This window comes from Pelobates fuscus, chromosome 3 (genome assembly GCF_036172605.1).
Source record: "Pelobates fuscus isolate aPelFus1 chromosome 3, aPelFus1.pri, whole genome shotgun sequence".
Lineage (NCBI taxonomy): Eukaryota > Metazoa > Chordata > Amphibia > Anura > Pelobatidae > Pelobates > Pelobates fuscus.
The window spans coordinates 90,931,177-90,950,590 of NC_086319.1; the positions used below are offsets into that span (position 1 = coordinate 90,931,177).

At 40.0% G+C, this 19,414-nt stretch overlaps 1 protein-coding gene across 2 annotated transcripts in view; it reads left to right on the plus strand.

Annotated features, from left to right (window-relative positions):
- Positions 1 to 19,414, plus strand: part of SH3TC2 (SH3 domain and tetratricopeptide repeats 2) — a 101,769-nt gene that overhangs the window by 18,429 nt on the left and 63,926 nt on the right. For both annotated transcript variants that reach the window (XM_063447344.1, XM_063447345.1), the window contains exons 3-4: positions 4,460 to 4,555; positions 10,665 to 10,792. In XM_063447344.1, coding sequence (XP_063303414.1) covers positions 4,460 to 4,555; positions 10,665 to 10,792 — 224 coding nt within the window. The remainder of the gene's footprint in view (positions 1 to 4,459; positions 4,556 to 10,664; positions 10,793 to 19,414) is intronic.

Genomic DNA, 19,414 nt, shown 5'->3' on the forward strand with positions numbered 1-19,414 from the left:
ACATCTCAAGGATGCAATACAGCATGCAATACAAAATGGAAAGGTTAAAATGTGTATTAAAAAAAAACCTTTGTATTAAGATATTCCAAATATCTTTTTTTTTTTAACTTCTTTTTCTTCAAATCTTCACCCACGCAATCAGTCCAGACAATGTCAGTCTTGGCTGTCCCAGAACACTCCCGCAGTGAGCCGGACAAACGGCAATAACCCTAGGATTCCTTTCCACTCTGTTACATGCAGTTAACAATCCACGAGGTGTAATATTTGTCCCGTGTGTCTGCTTTCCCCTGCTCACTTGTAATATACAATGTCTCTTTATTTAATCCACAGCCAAGCTGCAGATTGTTCGAAAAACACAAAAAAATATTGATACATGTCTGCCTATTGTATTTATGCCTGGCTGTCTTTTAATGCTGGCTTCTTTGTTTATAATATACTTGTAATATACAATAAAAGGTTATTTGATCCACAACCAACTGCAGACTGTCAAAGAAACAGACAGACTTGCAATGATATCTTTAGATTCTTCCCATGACTGGGTTATTTACTAAAAGGAGTAGTCAAAGTGAATTTCAACTATAACGTCAAAATAATTGAACTTAAAAAAATATCTAAATCAGCTTGGCTGTCAGTACAGCTACCTTGGTCTTTAATTTGAAATTAATTTTTAAATCACTTTGGACTCTCATTTTAGAAAATAACACTGTAAGTCTGCTTGGGTGTTCTGTATTAATGCAGACTGCTTAGCGTCCATCAGAACTCAAGTGCATGTCTAAGGAGTCTCCATAATCTCTTTTAAAAAAAAATGTTTATATACATGCACACACCATGCCGGACATGAAATAAATTTAGCTGCTTACATTGTTGTACACTTGTGCGCTAGAACACATGGCATTACTGAGGAAATACCTTGGCATGCATGTGACCATGTGGTATTTCTCTGGGCAGATAGATGCCCAAGTGAGCATGAGTGTGCCCAAAGCATCATGGGGTGATTGTGTCACCCTGAACATGGAAGTGCTGAGGAGGTAAGTTTGTGTTTTTTTTTTGTTTGTTTTTTTTACAATTTGTCATCATTTCAAGGCAAATGGATGCATAATTTAAGTAGCATACAAAGTAGGAGATGTGTGATTAATTTTTTTTTTTTTTTGTTCCTCTTCCATTTCCACCGGCTTTTACCTCTTTCATTTTAGCTTTGCTTTGTAGACCTGCTGTACATTCTGTGCTTCACGTGCCCACATTTTGCTTATTGAAGTGTAGCTCAAACAGAAGAGATCCATGCAAATGTATTGCGATTCTGCATCTGCAGTTTCCATCTGTTTACAGTGGGGGGAAAAACTACACACACGTAGATGTCATCGCTTGCCTAGTTGAATTCTACATCTCTTTGGATGCAACTCCCAGTAAAAAAACTTAAGCATGGTTTAAAATAAACCTGTCATGCCTGACATAATGTTACTTTGACTGTTTAAAGCATTAGTCTATGTACAAATTGACCCTATGTTTATGTAATGCATTATGTAAGCAATACTTTAAAAATATAGCAAAAAGTATTGAAAGACATTAAATTTTTTTTTTTAAATGAAGAAAAAATAAATAAATCCGCAACTAGCATGTGTCTCTTGGTGCACTGCTTAGTGGTTATCTCTGTAGCTGGAAGCAGCTGCCTCTCACTTCAGAATGAGCCACTCCAGTCTCCGTAGACCAAAATAAGATGCTAATAGCTGATCTTCCATTTCAATAGCTCATGTCCAGCAGAGGTTTATGGGATACATAGTTTACCCGCCCACCCACAGTTCTAATAATCACCTGGGGCATTTGGTGCTGCATTAGAAACTGATGGCTGCTATACTGCTTTTAAAGCGGCTCCGTCACTTCATAAAGATATACCGTATTTATCGGCGTATAACACGCCCCGGCGTATAACACGCACCTCATTTTCAGAAGGAAATTCCAGGAAATTTCCACCCCTCCCATAGTATTCCCCCCCCTCATCACATAGTGTCCCCCCCCATCCCATAGTGTTCCCCCCTTTCCATAGTATTCTCCCCCCCATAGTATTCTCCCCCCTCCCATAGTATTCTCCCCCCATAGTATTCTCCGCCCCTCCCATAGTATTCTCCCCCCCCATAGTATTCCCCCCCCTCCCATGGTATTCTCCCCCCCCTCCCATGGTATTCTCCCCCCCCTCCCACAGTATTCTCCCCCCTCCCATAGTATTCTCCCCCCTCCCATAGTATTCTCCCCCCCATAGTATTCTCTCCCCTCCCATAGTGTTCCCCCCCCCTCATCCCATAGTTTTCCCCCCTTCCATAGTATTCTCCCTCCCCCCCCATAGTATTCTCCACCCCCTCCCATAGTGTCCCCCCCCTTTCCATAGTATTCTTCCCCCCCTCCCATAGTATTATCCACCCCCCATAGTGTGTCCCCCCCCTCCCATAGTGTCCCCTAGTGCACTTTCCCTCTGTCCCATATTTACTTACCTGTCTTGAAGCGTGGGCTGGCTTCACAGCGCGCACCGCGGTACTGGAACTTAAATTTCAGGTTCCGGTTTCCGGCGGGACTGAAAGGAAGTGTGCACACAATAGTGTGCACACTTCCTTTCAGTCCCGCCGGAAACCGGAACCTGAAATTTAAGTTCCAGTACCGGCGGGACTGAAAGGAAGTGTGCACACAATAGTGTGCACACTTCCTTTCAGTCCCGCCGGAAACCGGAACCTGAAATTTAAGTTCCAGTACCGGCGGGACTGAAAGGAAGTGTGCACACAATAGTGTGCACACTTCCTTTCAGTCCCGCCGGAAACCGGAACCTGAAATTTAAGTTCCAGTACTGCAAATACAGGCTGTGCCTTAAAATACCAAAAATACTTAAAATACTTAAAAATACCAGTCAAGTGGCAAACCTAAGAGTAGTGTGTAAAAAAAAATAAAAAATACTATCCCATGGGCCTGGGCCTGGAGCTGCAGCTACATCAGCCCCTATGTTAATCCGGCCCTGCAGATAAGTATACATACCTTCCACTACACCCAGGGGCAGGACCCCCTGAAAGTGGCAGATCTACTTTAAATGAACAGGGTTGTGTTTTGCTACTGGGAGAGCCGTTGACTATGGATAAGCAGTTTGTGTTTTGGCTCTTTTATTTCTCTTTGGATCACATGGTACATGAACAGTAGGGATAAACTTGATATGAGGCAACTCAGTACTAAGTGTTCTGGGCTGTCTCATAGCAGCAAGATTTACAAATCGCTACTGCTATAACCCATTCTAGAAATGAGTGTGAACTCAGGGAGCCCTGTGCAGCGCCGGGGCACCCGCCTAGTGAGTGCTCCTTAGTACGCCACTGCTGTGCACTGTGGTGCTTTGGAGTTAATCTTTTTATCTGTTTATTGGGAAAGTGCTATAGATTAAGAGTCATTCTCTATTTTTGTTTCTAGATTGTATGCTCCTATCTACCTAGACTATATTACCATGCTATCAGCAATTTCTTTTCACAATGTCCCCCCAAAATATGCATTTGCTTCCCGCAATTCCTAGTGTGTAGGTACACACAGCAAATGCATCATTTGGGGGTTGTGGGTTAAAACTGCCCCATGCTAAAGAATAATTAGGCACCTGCCTACTCTGCCAAAATGTACACTGTCTTAGTGGCAAGGGAACTTCTAACACACAGCCTTCAAAGCTCTCTCACGTGTCTTGTAGTGATGCTGGGAGCCAGGGTGTGACGTCACTCCAGCCCCAACTTCACTACAATGTGCACAGGAGAGCACAGTAACCCAAGTTGCCCCCACTGGACACCAAGGATAGGATCCACTCCACTTCTCTTAGGCCCAGATTACTCAAGTTACTTAAAAAGAGGGAGCCTAGTTGGACCTAAAAAAACTCGACCCCCCCAAACAAATATAATTAAAAATCTATCTATCTATCTATCTATCCTCTTTATAGCCATTGTGTGGCTATTACACAAACCTCCTATGTGCTGGGCAATGCGCTTATGTTCTGTATGAGAGTCGCATAATCAGGTGGGAGTAGAGTGTGAGTGTGACAAGGGGGGGGTGTGGGGGGGGTTGCCAAAATGCATTTTCGCCTGTGTAGCCAATAATCCTGGCACCAGCCCTAAGAACAAGGACTCGTTCTCGCCTAGGCTTTGATGTGTAAAACTAGAAATGTCTTTGTTGAAGGTGGTGTGTTTTTTCACCCCTCAAACAGTAAAGTATAATCGAAAAGAGGAATATAAATACATATAAATAAAAGTACAATCATAACATCAATTTGTATTATCATTTTTTTTATACAGCTCATTCTGTTTTGTTCTGTTTTTGATTAGTGGTAAAGTCATCATTTTATTTATTTACAGTAAGTTTAAATTCATATGCTTAAGTAGCTATCATATACTCCACTATACATAACCATATTTATTTTTAATTACATGTGCAGTCTCCATGCTTTCTGTCTCCATAGATGACCTGGTGGATTCAGAGCTTGTCTCTGTGGCTGAGGAGACCACTCTGGGGAAGGAGTCAATCTCCCTTGCAGTGGGAGAAGAATTTGTATCTGGTAATAAACATAGGGTACAATCACACACAAATCTTAACAGGTTTTTTAGCAATTCACACACAGTGAAGCTTGCTACCAGAGCAAGTTTATATTATATATCAACTTTATATCCTAGTGAAATATGTTGATTTCTTTAAGTTTGGTTGATTATTACTGTGATGCTTTAACATTTGATTACTTAAAATCACCCTTCTGAATATATTACTGCAGACATTACTTATTTATTTAATTAAAGTGACAAATCAACTGACAATGAATTGACAAAAAAATGGAGATGATGGCACCCAAAGACTCTTGGCTCCATAATCCTTGCAAGAAGTTGTAGTGGTTATGGTGCTTAGAATGTCCTTTTGAGCTTCTTAAAAATGGTGAGCCACCTACAAATATAATATCAGAATAAATACTGTTGAACATTGATAAAGTAAAATGTAACAAAAGTATATTGTATGCTCCGAAATCAGTATTTATATGTCACGGATAAAACCATTCAGGTTTGTTTTCTAGTCCAATCATTTCAATGTACTATACTTGTTAGATCGCACATAACTAAACATAAAAGGCATAAAGATCGTTCCTTACCCCCTAATTAGTAAGATGTAAAAAATTAATGCCGAAATCCATATCTCGTTATCCAGCAACAGGGTGCCTCCATCTCAGCTTTCTGTCAATCATTGTTTTAAGCATTTACTTTTCCTCACTTGCAACCTGTGATTGGATAGTGTCAATGATTCTACTATCCCATGTAGTTTGACCGTTTTTAGTAGTTTTACACCGAAACGGTTCTGAAGCCACCAGTCTGCATTGTTTGTAATATAATCGTTATTTGGTTTTATTTATTTATTTTTCATTGAATGCTACATTACCCCCTTCCCCTGTATGATAGGAGCCAATGTAATTGCAGCGACCATAATAGAAATTGAATCCGCTATAATTTTTAAGTTCACTTGTGAAAATAGGTTCAAAGCTTTGTTAGTATGATAAACAAATACAAATGCAGCAGCAGGTTCCACAACAGCTTTAGACTTTTTTTTTTAAACTTGCTAGTGTGAAATGAATGCTAAACTGGACAAACATGTCAATTTTTTTTTTTTTTTTTTTTTTACACAATCTGTCCATTTATTCAAATAATAATTTTTTTTTACCACTCTCCCTCCGCCTAAACCTCTAAATGTGTCAGGTGCATATTTTTAATTCATATATTTTACATGTTAATGTTCTGCCAATTAACTAATTTGGCAGATAATGTTTTTACATGATTACAACATGTTGGATGACATCAAATCTTGCATTAAAACTGTATTCCTAATGCTGTAGAGTTCTCCTAATTATTTAGGTTCCAGCCTATGATTGAATAACCAACAATATTTCCGTTATTTCAGTGGAAGCTCCTCTTGTAGCCATCAGGATGATGACCAATAGAGCTGCACCCAGGCCACTTTATTGAGAATAAATAGTCTGGGCTCCTTTAGTGTCCCTTTAATCTTCAGGGAACAGTGGGACATACTGATATGCTGGGAGAGTGGATGGGTATATAGACCGTGCAATTCTCTCTTCTCTGCTCCTTTCCCGACATGTCTCTAAAGAAAGAGGAGCTTAATTAATGACAGAACAAGACATCCATGTCCCACTGCTCCAGGCTAATTGGAGCCCATTGGTCCCTTTAGACACTAATAAGAAACTGAGTCTGACAATGCACGTAACAACATAAGGAAATATGAACTTTGGCGCGGCCCCAAGAGGGGTGGATGGGCTGGGTGCTGCTGAGAAAAGGGACATGCCATGCACGCCAGGCTGAGAGGGAGTTGCGCTGGCCCAACTCAGGACTAAATGAGTTGAATAGGCTTGGATGGTGTTTTTAACACACTATAGTGTGAGGAATCCATGTTTGTGTTCCTGGCCTTATAGTGCACAAAGATGTTTTTTGTTTTTTTTTATGTAATAAGTTATTAAGTGTCTAGAATTTCTTTTTTTTTTTTTTTATTCTTTATTTTGATTTGTGCATTGCAAAAGTCGCAAGCCATCAAAGCTCGTATAGATATATCCTGTAACATAATACTACAACGAGCGTAAGACAGGCATTGCGTATGAGCACTTTTTACAATTATATTGGAAATAAACAATATTAAAACTCCGATCATCTGTAATACAGTATTTACAGCAGGATTGATTCACAGTCTCCACACATTAGTACAACTTCCAGTACCCACATGCCTCTGTTATTTTTCAAGGTGCTTTCTTTATATTTGTCGTATATGGCAGTATTGCCCTTCTAGAAAGCACACTCCCAACCACTTGTCTCCAGAATAATATGAAGATACCTTTTCGTGGCCTATCAAATATGACTGTGCATTATTCAAATAGTGCGTCCAGGCCGTAACCTAGATTCTTAGTTAGCTATTTAAGTTCTGCCGGGGTAAGTGGACACATGGGCACCTCACAAGGCTTATTTCCTAGTGGTTTCGACAAGACATCCCTGTAGCTATATTTTCCTGCTTCTTATTCCGTAGATGCCGGGGCTGTGATCTAGTCAGAACATACGGGAGTAGGAAGAAGAAGAACAGAAAGGAGTTTCACTGAAGTGAAACATGGAATACTGGAGAAGATAAGGAAAGAGAGAAAAGGACATGGATATAAAGAACAGTAGAGACAGACAGTGAAGAAGGAAGAGAAGGAAAAATGAAGAATCGCAGTATTCAGCGGGGCACCTGAGGACCAGATGAAGGAGACGGGGGGGGGGGGGGGGGGACCAAGGGGCAAGCGATCACCCGAAGTCCCTCCGAGCACCTAAGAGCTCAGTGGGCTGTCATCCCACGGCTCCCACAGCTCCCGGAAAGCCTCTGTGGTCCCTCTAACCCTTGCAGTCAGGTTGTCCATTAGGCGTACTTCCCTAATTCTTGCTTTGACACTCGCTATGTGTGGCGTATCTGGTTGTAGCCATGTGTGTGCTATAGCTCTTCTCGCAGCTAGGGGGACTTTGTGAATTAGTTTTTGTTCCCTTCTAATCCAGCCCTCTATGGATCTATTCAATATACCCAAGGATCCAAATCCGGGGCTCTGGAAAACACCTGTGCTAGGAGACCCCTTATGGCCCTCCAGAACCTGCCGACCCCTGGACACTCCCACCACATGTGTAAGTATGTCCCCTTTACACCACATCCCCTCCAGCAGTCGACAGTAATGGTTTTGCGCATTTTGAGCAGCATAACTGGGGTCGTGTACCATCGCAACATCATCTTAAAGGATTGTTCCTGTAATGTCACGCATACCAAAGTGTTTCTGCTGGCCTCCCACATCTCCTGCCATTCTATTCCTTCGAGTTCCTCCCCAAGATCCCGCTCCCACCGTTTGATATATGCTAGTCCCCCCCATTCCTTAGTTCCCGTGCATAGGTGTGCGTACAGTTTGGTTATGAGACCTCTGGGGATTATCTCTGACTGACATATTGATTCGAAAAATGTTTCTTATGTGCTATAGATTTTATATGTGGCTGTCTGGCGAAGTCTTTAATCTGTAAATATCTAAAAAAATTGCTAGGTGTGAAATGCCTCTCTTGTTTAAGAGCGTCAAAAGTGATTATCTCGAGGCCCTGGTAGATATGGTTAATCCTTTGTATGCCTGCTCGTTCTATATTCCTAAAGTTCTTTGCCTCCATTCCCAGGGCGAACGCTCTGTTGCGCAGTATCGGCATAAGGGGTGATGGGGAAGACGCCAGTCCAAATTTAGGTCCATGGGAGTCCCAAAGTCTGAGGGAGTTCAAGATTGCCAGGCATGTAACCCTGATCAGAGGTCTGTGTTCCCTAGGGACCCACATTGCGTACTGGGGAAGATCCGCACCCATCATTCGTGATTCTATCTCTACCCATTTCCGCTCATCAGGGGGCGAGTGCCACAGTGCAATCTGTGTCAGCTGTGCGTCTAGAATTTCTTAGTAAAGGAATTTCCTAATTGTAAAAAATAAATAGTATGAAGTTAGAGAGCAAAGATATATACATTTCGAAATGTTAAATAATGATTTAACCGTGTACTAAAATTTTACTTTTGATAATGCAGTTTAAAGATATATTTTATTATTGTCTTATCAAATGGATACAGTTACCACATTTAAATTGCTGCCCTAATATAGGAAGGAATCTGTTTATACAACCATTTGAATGCAAAAAGGTAAAAGCAACAAAGAAAACACAACTTTGAGTGAAAACTGACTATGTTTACATTACCTGTATTTAATAAAATTACTACAAAAGCATGAAAGTAATATACCCCACAATCTTGCTGAGAGCAAAGAGATTGGCAAATATTCTGCACGACAATGTGAGTAGAGCACCCTCTTGTGTCCAGTAGAAATATTACTCTTTCAGAGTGATCTATAATCTGATTCAATTAAGTCTTTGCTGATCAAGTTTAGAGCAGCAAGTATTTATCATTAAACATGGCTCCACAAACTCTGTAAATTCATAGGACAAATTAAATTAAACTCAAAGTTATTACTATACATGCCCTTAACAGCAGATTGTATTCATATTCAAATAGTTTTTAGTGGGAATTTTCCCCCCAAAATATTTCACAAATAACATTATAGGACACTATAGTCACTAGAACAAGTACAGCATAATTTAGTTGTTCTGGTGTGTATAGTATGTCCCTGCATGCTTTCTAATGTAAATACTGCCTTTTCAGAGAAAAGGAAGTGTTTACATTACTGCCTCGTAACACCACTGGAGGTGCTTCCGGGGGCAGTGCTGCACAATGTGCAGTACTGACGTTTAACATCTCCACCGTTTGTATCGAGGTGCTGAACGTTTCTCATAGAGAGGCATTGATTCAATGCATCTCTATGAAGAGATGCTGATTGGCGCAGTGCGACTATTTGCCACTCATGCGCAATAGCCTCCCAATGCTTTTGTATTTCATATTGTCAATTTGGATGATCTCGGCCATAGAGAAGGAATGGGGGCAGAGCTGGAATAAAGGTGTGTTTTATTATCTTTTTAACAGAGGCAAGAGGGGACCTGAGACCTAAACTGCATTTTTAACACTATAATGTCAGGAATACACGATTGTATTTCTGACACTATAGTATTCGCTTAAACAAAGACAAATAAAAGGGAGAATGATAAATAAAAAAAAACAAAGGGGGGAGGAATTCCATATATATATATATATATATATATATATATAAAATCAAACAATGCAGTTGCTTTATAGATTTAAAGAACTGAACCAACAAAATAATAAGCATGCATTTTAAGTTGTAAACAGGTGTAACAATACTTAGTCAATGAATCCAGGTGTATGTTAATGAATTTAGGAAGATAAGTCACAAGATGATAAGTCAGAAAAAGTTACCATAATTCTACCGCTGCCCCTGATGAATTGCCCCTGCTAATATAAGTATTGATATCAGCAGATGGATTTTCTAGGTAAAACAGTACACAGTGGTACATGACATTAAAAACCCTGAAAACATTTGTAATGTCACAATATTACGTAAGGTGTTTTCAATCAATGTCACGTTTTGTGTCTAAATAAGTAACTTCGATTTCTTTGTTTCATTACCTAACTTTGCTTTGCAAAGTTGTTGTTTTTTTGCTTTTTAAAAATTTATTTTACATTTGTGTAATGCCCTCATATATGCATTATGTTGTTCCGTGTCAAAGTCAACTATTAAGGTAATACATTTTTTTTTAATTGCTTCATTGTTTGATCACGGTATTTAAGTAAAATTTGACTTTTTTTCTTGTGACTTATTTTTCCATTCACCATTACAATTGCAATCACTGTTGTGCCAACTAGAAGCCTCTACACTGTGCTTTATATAAGGACTGTGTTTGACAATCTGGGATAGTTGTCAGCTATAAATCATAAATCACTGTTATTATGATGAACAGCATAATATAATTAACTAGCACCTCTACTAACATATTCTTTTCTCTGTGCTCAAAATTACTTGTAAGCTCTGTGGGTAATTCTTAAACTGTTTTTCTTAAACTCTTTGGAGCTATTCTTGAATCTGTAATAATGCTCCAGGTGTTGTCTGTTAGAATGTGTACAGTTACCAATAAACACTGCTTGTTTCCTCTCCTGCTTCTACCCTTCCTGTTATTTTCAGAAATCTCCCTGTCTTTCTCCATCCTGCGACGCTCCACACTGGGTCCTAATGTCCAACTGCAGGAGGTTGCGAGGAAAACTCTCTGGGCCCTGGAAAATGACAACAAAGAAATGCTGTTACTATTTAAGGTAGGAACTCATCCTGTTTGCCTGGTGGCTACAGTTGGAACGCTGATTTGTTGGAACGCTGAGTTATAAATCTCTTTTTCTTATTTTTTTTCTTATTAATATTTATTTTATTCTTTTTTTACATTTATAATTTATTTTTACTAGCACATATCTCCCCTATGCTTATTTTATTTATTGTCTTATTTCTCTTTTGAAAGACTGTAAACATGCTTCTGTGTAGTCTATGATGACGTATATTTGTTAAAAAAAAAATCATTTTTAACCCCTTAAGGACACATGACATGTGTGACATGTCATGATTCCCTTTTATTCCAGAAGTTTGGTCCTTAAAGGGTTAAAGGAACACTATAGGGTCAGCAACACAAAGGTATTCCTGACCCTTATAGTGTTAAAAACACCATCCAGCCCCCCTGTCCTCCACTTATAATATAGCAAAATCTTACCTTTGCTCCAGTCTGCTGCTGCTGGCTCAGACCCTGATCTGTTTGCCTGACGGACATCATCAGAATTGGTGTTCAGAGCCAATCACAATGTTTTCACATAGGAAACCATTGGATTGTCTGAGACCGTCAAGGAGGCAGATCAGGGGTAGAGCCAGCACAAGCCAAACACGGCCCTGGCCAATCATCATCTCCTTGTAGAGATGCATTGAATCTATGAGGAAAGTTCAGTATCTCCATGCAGAGGGTGTAGAGTGAGACACTGAATAGCAGTGCCAGGAAGCACCTCTATGGTGTTCATTTAAAATAATCCATTAGTGATGTCCCGAACGGTTCGCAGGCGAATAATTCCTGGCGAACATAGCTTGTTCGCGTCCGCCACGGACGGCGAACATATGCGATGTTCGGTCCGCCCCCTATTCGTCATCATTGAGTAAACTTTGACCCTGTACCTCACAGTCAGCAGACACATTCCAGCCAATCAGCAGCAGACCCTCCCTCCCAGACCCTCCCACCTCCTAGACAGCATACAATTTAAATTCATTCTGAAGCTGCATTCTTTTTTTTTTTGTATTATTATTTTTTTAATTTTTTTCCATTTTTTTATGTTTGTGTTTATTATACATTATCCCCCATAGCCAGTAACCTGTGTTTATTATACATTATCCCCCCATAGCCAGTAACCTGTGTTTATTATACATTATCCCCCCCATAGCCAGTAACCTGTGTTTATTATACATTATCCCCCATAGCCAGTAACCTGTGTTTAGTATACATATCCTCCCATAGCCAGTAACCTGTGTTTATTATACATTATCCTCCCCATAGCCAGTAACCTGTGTTTATTATACATTATCCTCCCATAGCCAGGAACCTGTGTTTATTATACATTATCCTCCCATAGCCAGTAACCTGTGTTTATTATACATTATACCCCCATAGCCAGTAACCTGTGCTTATTATACATTATCTCCCCGGTAGCCAGTAACCTGTGTTTATTATACATTATCCCCCGACAATCAGTAACCTGTGTTTATTATACATTATCTCCCCGGTAGCCAGTAACCTGTGTTTATTATACATTATCCCCCGACAATCAGTAACCTGTGTTTATTATACATTATCCCCCCATAGCCAGTAACCTGTGCTTATTATACATTATCCCCCCATAGCCAGTAACCTGTGTTTATTATACATTATCCCTCCCATAGCCAGTAACCTGTGTTTATTATACATTATCCCTCCCATAGCCAGTAACCTGTGTTTATTATACATTATCCTCCCATAGCCAGTAACCTGTGTTTATTATACATTATCCTCCCCATAGCCAGTAACCTGTGTTTATTATACATTATCCTCCCATAGCCAGTAACCTGTGTTTATTATACATTATCCCCCCATAGCCAGTAACCTGTGCTTATTATACATTATCCCCCCATAGCCAGTAACCTGTGTTTATTATACATTATCCCTCCCATAGCCAGTAACCTGTGTTTATTATACATTATCCCTCCCATAGCCAGTAACCTGTGTTTATTATACATTATCCTCCCATAGACAGTAACCTGTGTTTATTATACATTATTCCTCCCATAGCCAGTGACCTGTGTTTATTATACATTATCCCTCCATAGCCAGTAACATGTGTTTATTATACATTATCCCCCCATAGCCAGTAACCTGTGCTTATTATACATTATCCCCCCATAGCCAGTAACCTGTGCGTATTATACATTATCCTCCCATAGCCAGTAACCTGTGTTTATTATACATTATTCCTCCCATAGCCAGTAACCTGTGTTTATTATACATTATCCCTCCATAGCCAGTAACATGTGTTTATTATACATTATCCCCCCATAGCCAGTAACCTGTGCTTATTATACATTATCCCCCCATAGCCAGTAACCTGTGCTTATTATACATTATCCCCCCATAGCCAGTAACCTGTGCTTATTATACATTATCCTCCCATAGCCAGTAACCTGTATTTATTATACATTATCCCTCCATAGCCAGTAACCTGTGTTTATTATACATTATCCCCCCATAGCCAGTAACCTGTGTTTATTATACATTATCCCCCATAGCCAGTAACCTGTGTTTATTATACATTTTCCTCCCATATCCAGTAACCTGTGTTTATTATACATTATCCCTCCCATAGCCAGTAACCTGTGTTTATTATACATTATCCTCCCATAGACAGTAACCTGTGTTTATTATACATTATTCCTCCCATAGCCAGTAACCTGTGTTTATTATACATTATCCCTCCATAGCCAGTAACATGTGTTTATTATACATTATCCCCCCATAGCCAGTAACCTGTGCTTATTATACATTACCCCCCCATAGCCAGTAACCTGTGCTTATTATACATTATCCTCCCATAGTCAGTAACCTGTGTTTATTATACATTACCCCCCATAGCCAGTAACCTGTGCTTATTATACATTATCTCCCCCATAGTCAGTAACCTGTGTTTATTATACATTATCCCCCCACTGCCCCACAACTAGTAACCTCTGTTTATTATACATTATCCCCCCACAACCAGTAACCTGTGTTTATTATACATTATCCCCCCATAGCCAGTAACCTGTGTTTATTATACATTATCCTCCCCATAGCCAGTAACCTGTGTTTATTATACATTATCCTCCCCATAGCCAATAACCTGTGTTTATTATACATTATCCTCCCATAGCCAGTAACCTGTGTTTATTATACATGATCCCCCCCATAGCCAGTAACCTGTGTTTATTATACATTATCCCTCCCATAGCCAGTAACCTGTGTTTATTATACATTATCCTCCCATAGACAGTAACCTGTGTTTATTATACATAATTCCTCCCATAGCCAGTAACCTGTGTTTATTATACATTATCCCTCCATAGCCAGTAACCTGTGCTTATTATACATTATCCCCCAATAGCCAGTAACCTGTGCTTATTATACTTTATCCTCCCATAGCCAGTAACCTGTGTTTATTATACATTATCCCTCCCATAGCCAGTAACCTGTGTTTATTATACACTATCCCCCCCATAGCCAGTAACCTGTGTTTATTATACATTATCCCCCATAGTCATTTATCGTTGGACTTAGGCAGCATGATGTCTTAGGCCGGCCCAGCGAGTGAGTGAGTGAGTGAATAATATAATATATATGTTCAGAAACATTTTAGTAATATATGTATATCGGGTTCATGCAAAGAGGGTGAAAAGGTATTAAAGAAAAACACACTCATTGCATCAAATTTACAAAGCCAAACTTTTAAAAGCTTTCCTCATTTCTTTCTCGGGATGAGGAATATATCGGTTGTAGACTGAGGATTTCCATCTGCCCAATCTTTTAATAATATGCACTGGAGTGTCAGAGTTGAAGGAGACCGAAGCTGCCCCTATTCTAAATGAAAGACCCGAGACATGGATACAACCCAATCTTAGGAGTAGTGTTCTCATGTAGAAGATGAATTTAGCCGTAGTCAGAGGGATTCAGTGAGAGTAGTGGTGAAATGTGTGTGGCATGACTGAGTGTGGGTAAGTAAGAGTCAAGTATTTTAACTGGGCACTAGTTCTAGGTGGGATAAAGTGGTATAGCGGATGGATGAGTAGTTTGTTTTGTTTTAGAGGTTTGTAGAGAAAGTATATAGTGATCATGATTTTTAGCGATATCCAATATTTTTAAGGTGGTCTCAAACAAACATAAAATGCTATATAAAATTTTTGGGAATATCGAATAGGCGTGTACAGTAAATCAGAGAGGGCTCAGAATATCAAACCATCGATCGGTAACCTGGATGAAGTAGGGGTCTATCTGTTTTATTAAATAGGCGGTAATATGCTTTTAATGGGATAGAACGTTAGGAAAGGTGTGTGATTGGGATAAGTGGTTGTGGCTGTATTTACCTTATCCTGAGAACGACCTGACTCCTAAGCTTGAGCCGCGCATGGCTGGATCACTCCTGCCTCTACACGAGCCGCATGCGGCTTGATCTCCTCTTCTGACTTAGCCGCGTGCACTGACCGCAGTGACCGGTCACGTGGCCCGCCTAGCACTAGGAGCACGGCTCAGGTCACGAGCTCACTCTTAAAGGGGCAGTGGGAGCCAAAAGTTGATTCAGGCTCCCATTGGCCCACGTCATTCCAGCACCCCCACACACTAACGTTTTGGGGGCGTAGGCATGACGTGGGCCAATCACTGGTGTAACAGTAGTGTACATTAAAAAAAAAACTAGAAATTTGACTGTGAAATAATAGCAGTCAGTTTCCTTCACACGTGTGCATTTCAGGGCCTGCCAGGGCACAGTGATAGTTGATTCAGGCTCCAGTGCAACTCATATCTGGTGTAACAGTAGTGTACATTTAAAAAAATATATACAGGGGGCTTGTTGTCACCTTTCGGGGACCCTTGCTGTTGTACATGGCTGGGTGGAGGAAGAGACCTTCAATGACATCAGTGAGGACAAGGAACGGGACATTGCTAGCTTGGTATCCAACCTTGTGCAAATGGGGAGTTTGCGGTTGTGCAAATGGACTGTTTGCGGTTGTTTGCGGTGCATTAAACGGGGAGTTTGGTCTGTCACTGTGAAGCGGGCGTAACCCTTACACTACCTGATCGATACAACATCATACCTGATGTTTTAAAGCACGTTATTACATTACGTTCGCGAACGGAAAATGTTATGTTCGCGACATCACTTGGCAGCATTTACTAAGTGCAGGGTTATTCACTAAAGTGAGAATTCCACGCAAATGCCAAATTTAAGGTCAAAATAGACAAATTGGAAAAATTCTCCAGTTTGGCTACTTAGATCTAAAAATTTTAATTCACTTTGAATTCTCACTTTAGTGAATAATCCTGTTAATGTTGTTATGTTGTTAAATGTGGAGTAGGAATAACATCCAGTGTAAAGAACAATTTACATTTTTCTTTTGTAATGAGACATAACACTTTATTCTTTCATCTGTCCCATTCCCTGATAATGGAGATTTTTAAAGGGTCACTTTAGTCACCAGAACAACTACAGTTTATTGTATATGTTATATATATTGTATATGAACATTTCATTCTATATCTACATAACCTGTTAATTTTGTTGAATGTGTAATGTTTTTATATTTCGTGACTATTATTTAGTTTTATTATTTTCAATGTATACATTTTCATGTCTTTGTAACTATAGCCTGTGCTAATCATGCAAAGTATTTTATCACCTTTGTCTTTGTCCATCATGTTAAGTTAGTTTAACCAGCTCAGGCCCATATATCTTTCTTGTTCCTTGTTTAATGGTTTTATTTCCCTACTTAAATACCTCTGTCTTATCTCTGTAATTCTCAATCTTAGCTTTTGTTTTTCCTTAAATGACCTTAAATCAAATGTCCATCTATGTACCCCCCCCCCCACTCTCTTAGCCCATCTGACCCTAATATACATCTCTCTCCCACAGTCTGATTTTTAAACATACCAAGCCCAGCATAGAACTCAGAGCTCCATCAGCTGTTCCATGGCCATTTGAAACAGGTAGCCTTCTGGAAGACTTGGGCCCCTCCCACCCTACCCCTCGCCCACCCACCCCATGCTTAATTCTACATTTATAGATAGTCTCCCACACAACTTTCAACCTCTTGAAATTGACAGGTGCAAACACTGATCATCACACCCTTCCAATCTTCCTAACCTCTCTCCCTACAAATAGATATCTCACACACTAATACTATATACTTTTTGTTTTTCACAATTTCTGTTTTTCATTTACAACTACACACCTCATACCACTAACATGAATCCAAATATAACCATACTGATATTCTTAATAACCCTTTTTTCAATTCAATTTTGTTCACACCACTACCAGCATAAGCACACACCTCAAACTGGAAAACAAATTATCATACACCATGGCATGCTTTGTTCCTGTAACTTATCTGCTGAGTGCTGGTGGAGAGTTCTAAAAAATAGCCCTCCTACCCCCACCTCACAAAATTATAAAGTATCCCATTCACTATGTGCCCAAACAAAAATGATGTCCAAATTCCTATTCCTTATGTTACTCGCCCTTGCAAATGATGTGGAGTCTAACCCAGGTCCCCCAGCTAATTCTAGTCCTAATCTCCCCACTAAAAAAGGCCTCTCTTTTGTGCACTGCAACATCCGTAGTTTACTCCCTAAACTAGATGCACTGCAAGCCTGGTGTTCCCATTACAAACCACAAATCATTGTGCTCTCAGAATATTGGTTAACAACTAAAATACCAGACACCGCCATTGCAATACAGGGGTATTCATGTTTTAGAAATGACAGAGCAAAGAGAGGAGGAGGCATTGTTATTTATGTTGACAATTCCATAAAGTTTACCCCTTTACAAAACCTTAATCCTCCTGCAACCTTTGATTTCCTCTCTGGCACACTTGAGATCCCGTGCAGTAATTCAATCATTGTTGCAGGAATCTACCGCCCACCTAGCTCCCCTGTGCATTCCCTTTCTGACATAGCCCATCTCCTTAGTGAAACCATTGCTCAAAACCCTAAAAGTGAACTGTTGGTCTTTGGAGATTTTAATATTGATTGGCTGAATCCTAAAAATAATAGTTCTTGCACGCTTTTTAAGACTTTGCAGCTAACGCAATTAATCTCCTCCCCAACTCGCATAAATATTAAAAGCCTTAACCATACCCTACTAGATTGGATTCTCTCTACTTCTCCTGATAGAATCCAGGAGGCCGGTGTTCTCCCAAACACTTTCAGTGATCACTGTTTAGTGTACTGTGTGCGCAAAATTAAGGCTATTAAATCCGCTCCCAAGGTTAAAATAACAAGGTCCTTCAAAATTTTTTATCTTGAATCCTTTCTAAAGGACATCAAGAACCTCCCATGGCACAGATTAAACATTATCCCGGATCTAGACTGTGCTGTTGAATTCTTTCAGTCTGAACTCCTACAAATTTGGAATCTGCATGCCCCGCTGCGTAAGGTGAGGGTAAAAGGAGCACATATGAACTGGATCACAGCTGACCTCATCCAAATGTACCAGTTTCGTGATTCTTTGTGGTCAAAGTTTAAGCGTACTGGCTCTATGAATGATCACTGTGCGTATAGACAATGGCGAAATATATGCACAAAACAAACAAAATTGGCCAAAGCCCAATATTTCTATGACAATCTGAACAATAACATCTCAAACCCTAGAAACTTTTGGAAAGTCATAAATAAACTACAAACTCCCCCAATCCACTCCCAACCCTCCACTGTCAAAGTGGATAACCAAACCCTGAAACTTCCCTTAGATGTAGCAAATGCCTTTAACAATTATTTTGTCGGATGCTCTACTGCCCTGATTGCCAAGCTAATAAATGGCACACATCCTGAAACTACAAATGTGGATCAGGTCTCACTAAATTTGCAAACGCCCAATATAGACAAGTTCACTTTTAAACCTGTACCTGTTAGTGTCATTGAAAAACATCTTAATAATCTAAAAATGAAAAACCAGTCCGGACCTGACCAAATCCCAGCAATGCTGTTGAAGCTCAGTGCACCGGCAATTGCTAAACCCGTCGCAACTCTAATTAATGAATCCTTGGTGTCTGGATACTTACCCAAACTTTGGAAGACTGCAAGAGTAGTGCCTATCCATAAAAGTGGTGACACTACCTTGGTTTCTAACTATCGCCCTATATCATTGCTCCCAGTATTGTCAAAAATCTTAGAAAAATGTGTCCATACGCAACTATGTGAGTATTACCAACAATCAAACTATCTGACCCCTGATCAATCGGGCTTTCGCCAGAATCACTCCACTACAACTGCCCTCTTAAAAGTTTGCAATGACATCCAAACTGGCATGGAACAAGGAGACCTAACTGGAGCTATTTTCCTTGATTTTGCAAAGGCCTTTGACACAGTAGACCACGACATTCTACTGCACAAACTCAAAAACTCAGGTATTGGTGATCATTCACTAAACTGGTTTCGATCGTATGTATCGGAACGCTCGCAATATGTGTCCATTTCTGACAGCGACTCCCTCCCTCTCCCAGTCACGTGTGGTGTTCCCCAAGGTTCCATTCTCGGCCCCCTACTATTTTCATTATTTATAAATGATCTGCCTAATGTCTGCAAATCCTCAAATGTACACATGTACGCAGATGACACGGTAATCTATGCGAGCAAT